Source organism: Mobula hypostoma, chromosome 6 (genome assembly GCF_963921235.1).
Source record: "Mobula hypostoma chromosome 6, sMobHyp1.1, whole genome shotgun sequence".
In the NCBI taxonomy this organism is placed as follows: domain Eukaryota; kingdom Metazoa; phylum Chordata; class Chondrichthyes; order Myliobatiformes; family Myliobatidae; genus Mobula; species Mobula hypostoma.
The window spans coordinates 90213923-90226621 of NC_086102.1; the positions used below are offsets into that span (position 1 = coordinate 90213923).

A 12699-nucleotide genomic window follows, 5' to 3' on the forward strand; every position below is an offset into this window, starting at 1 on the left:
CTGTAATCATTTCGTGAACCTCTTTGAACCTCTCCAATTTCATCACATCCTTTCTAAGATAAGGGACTCAGAACTGCTCACAGTACTCCAAGTGAGGCCTCAGTTTAAACTAGAATTGCTAGGGTTTTGGGAACCGAACTGAAGAAGGAAGATGTGGTTGGCTCACAAATAGAGAAAGCTTGGAGACCGTGCGAAAGGAAGGATAGGCAGATGATAGAGAAGGGACGCGTTCAGGTCCGATGGTTTGAGATGTGTCTATTTTAATACGAGGAGTACCATGAATAAAGCGGATGAGCTTAGAGCGTGGATCAGCACTTGGAGCTATGATGTTGTGGCCATTACAGAGACTTGGATGGTGCAGGGGCAGGAATGGCTACTTCAAGTGCCAGGCTTTAGATGTTTCAGAAAGGACAGGGAGGGAGGCAAAAGAGGTGGGGGCGTGGCACTGTTGATCAGAGATATTGTCACGGCTGCAGAAAAGGAGGAAGTCATGGAGGGGTGGTCTACGGAGTCTCTGGGTGGAAGTTAGGACTAGGAATGGGTCAATAACTCTGCTGGGTGTTTCTTATAGACCACCCAATAGCAACAGGGACATCGAGGAGCAGGTGAGGAGACAGATTCTGGAAAGGAATAATAATAACAGGGCTGTTGTGGTGGGAGATTTTAATTTCCCAGATATAGATTGGCATCTCCCTAGAGTGAGGGGTTTAGATGGGGTAGAGTTTGTTAGGTGTGTTCAGGAAGGTTTCTTGACACAATATATAGATAAGCCTACAAGAGGAGAGGCTGTACTTGATCTGGTATTGGGAATTGAACCTGGTCAGGTGTCAGATCTCAGTGGGAGAGCATTTTGGGGAGAATGATCACAATTCTGTCTCCTTTACCAGAGCATTGGAGACGGATAGGAACAGACAAGTTGGGGAAATGTGTAATTGGAGTAAGAGGAAATATGAGGTTATCAGGCGGGAACTTGGAAGCATAAATTGGAAACATGTTCTCGGGGAAACATACGGAAGAAATGTGGCAAGCGTTCAGGGGATATTTGTGTGGGGTTCTGAATAGGTACGTTCCAATGAGACATGGAAAGGATGGTAGGGTACAAGATCCGTGGTGTACAAAGGCTGTTGTAAATCTAGTCAAGAAGAAAAGAAGAGCTTACAAAAGGTTCAAAAAGCTAGGTAATGATAGGAATCTAGAAGATTATAAGCCTAGCAGGAAGGAGCTTAAGAATGAAATTAGGAGAGCCAGAAGGGTCCTTGGCAGACAGGATTAAGAAAAACCCCAAAGCATTCTACCAGTATGTGAAGAGCAAGAGGATAAGACTTGAGAGAATAGGACCAATCAAGTGTGACAGTGGAAAAGTGCGTATGGAACCAGAGGAAATAACGGAGGTACTTAATGAATACTTTGCTTCAGTATTCACTACAGAAAAAGATCTTGGCAATTGTGGTGATGACTTTCAGTGGACTGAAAAGCTTGAGCATGTAGATATTAAGGGAGAGGATGTGCTGAGCTTTTGGAAAGCATCAAGTTGGATAAGTCACTGGGACTGGACAGGATGTACCCCAGGCTACTGTGGGAAGCAAGGGAGCAGATTGCTGAGCCTCTGGCAATGATTTTTGCACCATCAATGAGGATGGGAGAGGTTCTGGAGGATTGGAGGGTTGCAGATGTTGTTCCCTTATTCAAGAAAGGGAGTAGGGATAGCCCAGGAAATTATAGGCCTGTGAATCTTACTTCAGTGGTTGGTAAGTTGATGGAGAAGATTCTGAGAGGCAGGATTTATGAACATTTGGAAGGCATAGTATGATTAGGAATAGTCAGCAAGGTTTTGTCAAAGGCAGGTCGTGCCTTACAAGCCTGATTGAATTTTTTTGAGGATGTGACTACACACGTTGATGAAAGTAGAGCCATAGATGTATTGTATATGGATTTTAGCAAGGCATTTGACAAGGTACCCCATGCAAGGCTTATTGAGAAAGTAAGGAGGCATGGGATCCAAGGGGACATTGCTTTGTGGATCCAGAACTGGCGTGCCCACAGAAGGCAAAGAGTGGTTGTAGACGGGTCATATTCTGCATGGAAGTCAATGGCCAGTGGTATGCCTCAGGGATCTGTTCTGGGTTCCCTACCCTTTGTGATTTTTATAAATGACTTGGGTGAGGAAGTGGAAGGATGTGTTAGTAAATTTGCCGATGACACAAAGGTTGGGGTGTTGTGGATAGTGTGGAGGGCTGTCAGAGGTTACAACGGGACATTGATAGGATGCAAAACTGGGCTGAGAAGTGGCAGATGGAGTTCAACCCAGAAGCGTGAGGTGGTTCATTTTGGTAGGTCAAATATGATGGTAGACTATAGCATTAATGGTAAAACTTTTGTCAGTGTGGAGGATCAGAGGGATCTTGGGGTCTGAGTCCATAGGACACTCAAAGCTGCTACGCAGGTTGACTCTGTGATTAAGAAGGCATACATTGGCCTTCATCAATCGTTGGATTGGGTTTAAGAGCCGAGAAGTAATGTTGCAGCTATATTGGACCCTGGTCAGGCCTCACTTGGAGTACTGTGCTCAGTTCTGGTTGCCTCACTACAGGAAGAATGTGGAAACCATAGAAAGGGTGCAGAGGAGATTTACAAGGATGTTGCCTGGATTGGGGAGCATGCCTTATGAGAATAGGTTGAGTGAACTTGACCTTTTTTCCTTGGAGCGCCGGAAGATGAGAGGTGACCTGATAGAGGTGTTCAAAATAATGAGAGGCATTAATCGTGCAGATAGTCAGAGGCTTTTACCCAGGGCTGAAATGGCTAGCACGAGAGGGCATAGTTTTAAGGTGCTTAGAAGTAGGTACAGAGGAGATGTCAGGAGTAAGTTTTTTACGCAGAGAGTGGTGAGTGCGTGGAATGGGCTGCCGGCGGCGGTGGTGGAGGCGGAAACGATAGGGTCTTTTAAGAGACTCCTGGATGGCTACATGGAGCTCAGAAAAACAGAGGGCTATGGGTAAAGCCAAGGTAGTTCTAAGGTCGGGACATGTTCGGCACAGCTTTGTGGGCCAAAGGGCCTGTATTGTGCTGTAGGTTTTCTGTGTTTTTATGTTTCACCGGTGCTCTATAAAGTCTCAACCTTATACCCTTGCTTTTATATTCTAGTCCTCTTGAAGTGAATGCTAAATTCATATTTGCCTTCCTCACCACAGACTCAACCTGCAAATTAACCTCCGGAAAATCCTGCACAAGGACTCTCAAGTCCCTTTGCACCTCAGGTTTTTGTATTTTCTCTCCATTTAGAAAATAGTCAACCCTTTCATTTCTTCAACCAAAGTGCATGACCATACACTTATCAACACTGCATTGCATCTGTCACTGCTTTGCACATTCTTCTAATCTGTTTAAGTCCTCCTGTAGCCTCTCTACTTCCTCAAAACTACCTGCCCCTCCAACTTTCTTCATATCATCTGCAAACTTTGCAACAAAGCCATCAATTCCATCATCTAAATTATTAATGTATAACATTTAAAAATCGGTTCTAACACAGATCCCTGTGGAACACCAACAGTCACTGGCAGCCAATCAGAAAAGGCCCGCTTTATTCCTTCTCTTTGCCTCTTGCCAGTCAGCCACTGCTTTATCCATGTACAGTCTTCCCTGTAATACCATGGGCTTGTTAAGCAGGCTCATGTATGGCATCTTGTCAAAGGTCTGAAAATCCAAACACACAACATCAACCAATTCTCCTTTGTCTATCCTGCTTGTTATTTCTTCAAAGAATTCCAAAGATTTGTCAGGCAAGATTTTCCCTTGAGGAAATCATGCTGACTACCCCCTATTTTATCATGAGCCTCCAATTGAGTGGAGTGACATTTGCAAATTTTCCAGTCTTTCAAAACCATTCCAGAATCTAGTGATTCTTGAAAGATCATTACCAATCCCTCCACAATCTGAGAACGCTGGGGTTTACACCATCTGGTCCAGGTGATTTGTCTACCTTCAGACCTTTCAGTTTCCCAAGAACTTTCTCCAAAGAAATGGTAACTTCACAAACTTCATGGCTCCTAACACCTGGAACTCCACAATACTGCTGGAGTCTTCCACAGTGAAGACTGATGCAAGGTGCTTTTACAGTTTCCGCCATTTCCTTGTCCCCCATTATTGTTTCCAGTATTGTTTTCCAGCAGTCCGATATCCACTCTCACCACTCTTTTACACTTTGTATTTGAAGAAACTTTTGCTATCCTTTTTAATATTATTGGCTAGATGCTGTCGTATTCCATCTTTAGAATCAGAATCAGAATCGGGTTTATTATCAACATGAAATTTGTTAACTTAGCAACAGCAGTTCAATGCAACACATAATATAGAAGAGAAAAAAATAATAAATAAAATAAAAATAATAATTAATAAATCAATTACAGTATACGTATATTGAATAGATTTTTTAAAACGTGCAAAAAACAGAAATGCTGTATATTTTTTAAAAAGTGAGGTAGTGTCCAAGGGTTCAATGTCCATTTAGGAATTGGATAGCAGAGGGGAAGAGGCTGTTTCTGAATTGCTGAGTGTGTGCCTTCAGGCTTCTGTATCTCCTACCTGATGGTAACAGTGAGAAAAGGGCATGCCCTGGGTGCTGGAGGTCTTTAATAATGAACGCTGCCTTTCTGAGACACTGCTCCCTGAAGTTATCCTGAGTGCTTTGTAGGCTAGTGCCCAAGATGGAACTGAGTAGATTTACAACCCTCTGCAGCTTCTTTGGGTCCTGTGCAGCAGCCCCCCCCCTCCATACTAGACAGTTATGCAGCCTATCAGAATGCTCTCCATGGTACATCTATAGAAGTTTTTGAGTATATTTGGTGACATGCCAAATCTCTTAAACTCCTAATGAAGTATAGCCGCTGTCTTGCCTTCTTTATAACTGCATCGATATGTTGGGAATAGGTTAGATCCTCAGAGATCTTGACTCCCAGGAACTTGAAACTGCTCACTGTCTCCACTTCTGATCCCTCTATGAGGATTGGTATGTGTTCCTTCATCTTACCCTTCCTGAAGTCCACAATCAGCTCTTTCATCTTACTGACGTTGCTGCGGCAGCATTTCACTAGTTGGCATATCTCACTCCTGTACACCCTCTCGTCACCACCTGAGATTCTACAAATCGTCAGCAAATTTATAGATGGTATTTGAGCCATGTCTAGCCACACAGTTGTGTGTATATAGAGAGTAGAGCAGTGGGCTAAGCACACGCCCCTCAGGTGCACCAGTGTTGATCGTCAACGAGGAGGATATGTTACCACCAATCTGCACAGATTGTGGTCTTCCGGTTAGGAAGTCGAGGGTCTAATTGCAGAGAGAGGTACAAAGGCCCAGGTTCTTCAACTTCTCAATCAGGATTGTGGGAATGATGGTATTAAATGCTGAGCTATAGTCGATGAACAGCATCCTGACATAGGTGTTTGTATTGTCCAAGTGGTCTAAAGCTGTGTGGAGAGCCATTGAGGTTACGTCTGCCGTTGACTTATTGGAATAGGTCCAGGTCCTTGCTGAGGCAGGAGTTCAGTCTAGTCATGACCAACCTCTCAAAGCATTTCATCACTGTTGATATGAGTGCTACCAGGCAATAGTCATTAAGGCAGCTCACATTATTCTTCTTAGGCACTGGTATAAATGTTTTTACCTTTTTAATGACCTTTTAGTTGCCTCTTATTGGTATTTAAAAGCAGAAATTGCAGCCTTTGCTGCTCTGTTGTCATCCCTGCAAGTGTTCTTTTCCAATCTGTTCTGGCCAACTTCTCACTCATACCTCTGTAATTCCCTTTAATCCACTGTAATATTGATACATCTGACTTCAGCTTCTCCTCAGAATTGAAGGTGAATTCAATCATATTATGATCAGTTGCCCCTCAGGCAAGTGGCTCAACCACGAACTGCTCTAAAAAGCCATCTCATGGGCATTCTAGAAATTCCCTTTCTCCTGGAATCCAGCATCAACCTGATTTTCCCAATCTACCTGCATCTTATCTGGATAAAGCTTTTTTCTTCACTCTTCTATTAAAAAAATGTATTTTTGTAAATTTGCTGCTAATTTCCACCTTTCTCACTTTGTTTTCTGGTCCATAGCTATCTTATTCCTAATTTCCTTTTACTTTCTATTCATTTTTTCAGAATATGTCATCAGTGAATATCTGTTATGAACCCAGACTCCCAGAATTATTTTAATTACTCTTTCCATCCTACTTTCTGTAGAACCCCTTCTTTTATCTCAGTTTCTCCATGTCTATCACAATTGTTCTGACAACTGCACAGTCTGTGCTATTACTTCCAATCTGTTGCTCTCTTGACCTACAGGAGGGTCATTTCACCACACTGGCATTAGCAGGGAAGCATCACTGGAAGCAAGGAAGAAGAGCCAGTGCTTTGGTTAGGTTAAGATAGTGCGAAATTCGGCTGCTACTTCCTAGCAAACTCCTGGCCAACGTACAATCTCTGGACGTCAACCTTTCAGGCTGCCTAGAGAATACACGTCTGTTATTATTACAGCTATGTACATCCCACCACAGGCCGATACCAACCTGGCTCTCAATGAACTTTGTGAAACCGTCAATACCCATGAAACCACACACCCAGAGGCTGCTTTCATCCTTGCCCGAGACTTTAACCAAGCATCACTGACTAGAGTTTACCCAAAGTTCTGCCAACACATCGAGGGGAGCACATGGGGAAGAAGCATACTCGACCACTGCTACTCTCCCTTCCACAAAGCCTACAAAGCACTTCTCCGCCCTCCGTTTGGAGAGTTTGACCTTTCCTCCATCTTGCTCCTGCCCTCCTACAGGCAGAAACTGAAACAGGAAACGGCCGTAGTGAAAACCATCTACTGCTGGTCCAACCAATCAGACCCAATGTTACAAGACTGCTTTGACAGTGTCACCTGGGTGGTATTTCAAGCTGAGAACATCTACGAATACATAGAAGTGGTCACAAGCTTCATTTGGAAGTGCATTGATGATATTGTACCCCAAAACTTGGTCCGGGTCTACCCAAACCACAAGCCTTGGTAAAAAGTTCAGTGTGTGTTGCTCTTGGCACAAGGGATAAGGCCTTCGCCTCCGGAGACCAACAGGAGCTCAAGAGATGCCACTATGATTTACATAGAGCCATCAAGATGGCAAAATGGCAACACAGACAAAATCCAATGACAACTCTGTGACAATGACACATGTAATGTATGGCAAGAACTGCACACCATCATGGGCTTCAAGAGGAAACACAGCAGTACAACCAAAATTGCCGCCTTGCTCCCGGACAAGCTAAATGTTTTTATGCTCGATTTGAAGTTGGTAGGACTGAACCCCTAATGAGAGCCGCTGACAAGACCTGCACCTTGGTCATCTCTGAAGCTGAGGTACATAGAACTCACTCACTCACTGTTACGTACCCCGTAACTGGGTTGCCAAACCAGCAGAAATGGATCACTCAGTTGGAGTCTGGATTACTAGAACTAAGAAAGTTTTATTAAAGAAACAAGCAACACAGTAATCGAAAGGATAATAAATGCAACAGTTCAGCGATGATAAACACACATGTGCACAGAATTAAGATAACAGCATCAATCAAGCTCTATCGTTGTCTAGGGGTAAATGACCAAATTTCAAAGTGACTCAAAGTTCAGTCCAGTTTAGTAGTTCAGTTCGCAGTAATCGTTGCCATGGCGATGTACAACGTGGGGGGAGAGAGAGAGAGAACAGGAACAACTGATCATTCAGACACGGCTTCACTCACAGACCGGCGAGGTGGCTCACAAGCAGCTTTTGGGCGGGTCCTTGGTGATGTCACCTGAGGTCACCGACTGTGACCCCTCCTCCAGATGCGGTCGATCCTCTGCAGTGAACCCAGCACCCAGGCAAGGGCGGACACACACCGGGTTCCTGCTGATCGTACCTTTCCACCCTGGCCGTTGTCTGGTACTTCCCACCAACTCGTGAGAAGCGTACCGCTTCCAGGGTCTCATTACCTCGGGTGGCGTGTGTCCTGCCTTAGCGAACCTGTCCCTTTTTATCCCCCTGCTGGGGTATCGCCTGTCCATCACTTCAAACAGTTCAGGGTTCAAAGGGGGAGCCGCTCCAGACAGCTCTCTCTCCCACGTCCCTTCATTACACATCTCCAGACGCTGCTCCATTGTTCCTTATCTCTCCTTCCCCTGAGGGCAGGTGGCAGACCACTTGCTGATGTCACTGATGCTAACCCAGGCCAGCAAACATCTTAATTTTATGTGTATTCTCGTCACATCACACGTCGCACTCAAATGCTTTGAGAGACTGGTTAAGGACTATATCTGTAGGCATGCTACCACCCACACTGGACCTCCTATAATTTGCCTAATAATGGAACAGATCTACTGATGAAGCCATAGCCACAGCACTACACACCATCCAAATGTGGAGAAGAGGAATGCATACGTTAGAATTCTGTTCCCAGACAACAGTTCAGCATTCAACACCATAATTCCCTCCAGACTCGACAGGAAGCTCAGAGACGTTGGCCTGCACCCTGCCTTGTGCAGCTGGATCCTAGACTCCCTGTTGGATCACTGACACTGATGGGCTCCCTCACCTCTGACCCTCAACACAGGTGCCCCCCAGAGTTGTGTTCTAAGTCCCCTCCCCTACTCCCATTACACCCAAAACTGTGCTACCACATACAGTTCCAACCTGCAGATGACACAGCATTGATTGGCCTTATTTCTAGCGGTGACGAGACAGCCTATGGAGGAGAGATTAACACCCTGACATGGTGGTGCCAAGATAACAAACTCTCCCTCATTTTCCAAAAAGCAAAAGAACTGATCGTGGATTACAGGAGGAACAGAGACAGGCTCACCCTAATCAACATCAATGGAACTGAAGTTTCAAGTTCCTTGGTATGCATGTTACCAAAAATCTCACCTGGATTGTACACACCAGCTGTGTGGCAAAAGAAAAGCACCTCTTCCATCTCAGGCGATTGAAGAAATTTAGCATGGGCCCCCAAATCCTCAAGAACTTCTACAGGGGCACCATTGATAGCATCCTGACTGATTGTATCACCACCTAGTAAGGGAACTGCGCTAACCTTGATCACTGCAGAGAGTGGTATGGACAGCCCAGCACATCTGTGGATATGCACTTGTATGCACTCTGTAGCGGACATTTACAGCAGTAGATGCGTAAAGAAGGCCTGAAAGATCATCCGGGACACCAGTCACCCCAACCATAAACTGTTTCTGCTGCTTCCGTTTGGTAAATGGTACCACAACATTAAAGCCAGGACCAACAGGCTTCAGGATAGCTTTTTGTCTACAAGCCATTAGACTTATAAATTCATATGTCTGTACATTGCGACTGAGTCATAACACAAAGGTTTTTACCCCCTCATGTTGTGGGACAGATGTAAGATTTAAATAAATTCAAATTCAAAATCCTTTCTTTTGCCTTGTCCAGTGATTTTCCTTCACTATGTCTATGTCATTTTCTGTAATTCTACCTTCACTGGTCAGTTCAAGATGGTGTTGGTGAAGCACAGCACTGACTTGCTAGCGGCAAACAAAACTATTAACTACTTTATTAATCACACCTCTCAGAAATGATCGCTGCAATCAATAACCTGTAACTTCCCTTTTAGAGTTGAACTTTTGACCCACCTGTACAACCTGGTATAGTTGTGGTGTGAACTGAAGTCTCAAAGATACAGGACTGTTGTGGCGTGGTAGGTACAAGCTGAATTAAGGTGGCAGAGCCCAAGCCCAAGAGCACGGAATGAGCCAATATTTGGCCATGGCTAGAACTGACTTGGGGGTGGTTTGAAGTGACAGAACTGAGGCAAAGCAGAGTTGAGGTGCCAGGTTCCAATCCCTGCTGTTTGGCTGATTACATTTTCCAACAAATATATGTAATATTGGATAATTTTTCTCGATAAATAACTGAACAAGTACAATGGTTTTTGTGTTATTTATTTAACTGGGTTCTCTTTAACTAGCTTTAGGACTTGTGTGAAGATCTGATCACATTTTAGGTCATCTTTATGCAGAAATAGAGAAAATTCTACAGGGTTCACAATCTTTCTAGCACCACTGCATACTTACTCATGGGGCAGACTTGGGGAGTAAAATCCAGAGCTGGAGTCCCTGAGGTAGTCCTATGTTGACTTCAACACTGAATGTCAACTCCTGCAATACCGCTAGTGCCAAACTTTATCAGTCTCTGCCATTCCTTTGGATTCATTAGCTGTGTGGAGAGGGGAGCCTGGTACATGGGCAACAAACAGCTTGCTCTCCATATCATACTGCCCAGACTTGCATATCACGTAGACAACTGGAACACAACAACTATGGTTGACTCTGACTAACAAAGGGCCTCATTACAAAATAACACTGAAATAATCTAAGGTATGTTTGCTTTGTTGATAACTAAATGGCTGACAATTCAAATATAAATTCACATTTTTTTTCTCAGGCCAAATTGTTTGAAATGGAGAAAGACAATAAATCTATTCTTAAAGAACTTACAGTAACCGAGAATCAGACATGCCAGTTACAAAATGAATTGGAGAATCGCCAACAAAGCTGCGCTGAACTGGAGGCCCAACTCTGGAGTCTTAATGCAAGCAATTTGCAACTTAAGTTTGCTATACAAGAGGAAGAACAAAAATATTTGAAGTTGTTGTCTGAAAATGAAAAATATCGTAAAAAAATGTTGGTTCACAAAGAAATGACAAGTCAGCTAGAAAATAGAACTCCAATCATGATGCAGCTGGAAGAAAAACTACAGATGGTCAAAGATTTAAAAGCAAAGAAAGAAGAACTAATAATAGATCTTATGAATCCTGAAGGGAATACAATAAAACAAGTACAGGTCTGAAAATTTCTTCCAAAATATTAAATAATATATTATACTTTTTTGTTATTTACCTTTTTTATCTTTTGTATATTGCTTTTATAATGAGCCTCTAGACCTCATATCTTTAAATATTGGCTCTTCCTTTGAGATCTAAACTTTCAATAATATTACTAGAAATTGAACTGTTGATGCAATCTGGTAATTACTTTAAGACGCTAGATATACTATATTCTTCTCTCTGAAACTTAGCCATAGTCATTGAAACTAATAGGGCAACATATCAGATTTGTTTTAAGTTTTAAATAGCAAAATATAAGCAGGTATATAGAAAAAGTCATATATCACTGTATCAGACTTCCTTCCAGCTACGTTCTTGAATTAAAAATAAGCTGAAAAGATTGGAGTGACTTCACCCCTTCAACAAAACAGAAATTGGATAGATGTACAATTAAAATCATCAAAGTCACATATTCCTGAGACGAGAAACTGACCTGCCATTATTTAGCCTGCTGCACTGAGCAGGAGCCAAAACACTCAGTTAAATATGACCATGTACTTCTTAGCATTTGTATGTTGAACCTCAAAGAATCATTAAATTCTCTCCTCTACCATCGGGCAGAAGATACAAAAGCCTGAAAGCACGTACCACAGACTCAAGAATGGCTATCACCCTGCTGTTATAAGACTACTGAATGGTTGCTAGTATGATAAAATGAGCTATTGACCTCAGTCGACTGTGTTATGACCTCGCGCCTTATTGTCTACCGGTAGTGGACTTCCTCTGTAAGTGTTACATTTCATTCTGCATTCTGTCATTGCTTTACCCTGTACTATGTCAGTGCACTGCATAATGCATATATCTCTGTAGTGAGTTTGAAAGAGTTGCGACATTCAAGATAAAGTAAGGATGCTTAAACTGGTGTCCATGTTGACACTGCTTCCATAGTACATAGACCATTGCTACAGTAAAGGTCAGTGATTTGTGATCACTGTCTCTGAAATGTTCACCCACCAAGAGATTTGTCACCTGACCAGGTTCATTGCTTAGAACTAGATCCAGTATGGCCTCTCCTTTAATTGTCTTAATTACATATTGTGTCAGGAATCCTTCCTGGACACGCCTAACAAATTCTGCCCCATCCAAAACAGTTGCATTAAGGAAGTACCATTCAATATTAAGGAAATTGAAATCAAATATAACAACAACCTTGTTATTGTTGCACCTTTCCAAAATCATCCTCATGATCTGCTGCTCAGTGTTTCTGTTGCTATGGCGGAAGGATGGCGGGGTTTCCATAGAATACTCTCAATAGGGTAATTGCTTCCTTCCTGCTTCTGGCTTCCACCTATGCTGATTCAGTAGATGATATCTCCATGATATCCTCCCTTTCTGCAGCTGTGATACTATCCCTGATTGGCAATCCACTCCTCCACCCCTCTTACCACTATCCCTGTCTTTTTTGAAACACTTGCACCCCAGAACATTTACCAGCCATTCTTCCCCTTGTGACACCCAAGTCTCTAATGGTAACAGTGTTGTAGTTCCATGTACTGACTCGTGCTCTAAGTTCAGTACCCTTGTTCCTGATCTCTCTCTCTCTGGCTATCCACCCCATAGGATGATGATGGTTCCTTTCAGTCAGTTAGTGGGGTTTGATATGTGCGTCTTGGAGTGGCTGTAAAGGCCGATGCTTCACAGGCACTACTCGCCACATACCTGGTAGGTGAGGCCTGGAGGGGCAGCAGGGGCAGAAGCTCTGTTGTGGCGCTTCCTGTGCTTTTCCTCTGTTGCCTAGTTGAGCTTGTTCTTTTCTGATGGCATCCCTCCACTGTGAGCGAT

At 43.3% G+C, this 12699-nt stretch overlaps 1 protein-coding gene across 1 annotated transcript in view; it reads left to right on the forward strand.

The window, feature by feature from the left end:
* Nucleotides 1-12699, forward strand: part of LOC134347590 (coiled-coil domain-containing protein 122-like) — a 71167-nt gene that overhangs the window by 11642 nt on the left and 46826 nt on the right. Inside the window, exon 3 of the mRNA XM_063049942.1 lies at nt 10476-10874. Coding sequence (XP_062906012.1) covers nt 10476-10874 — 399 coding nt within the window. The remainder of the gene's footprint in view (nt 1-10475; nt 10875-12699) is intronic.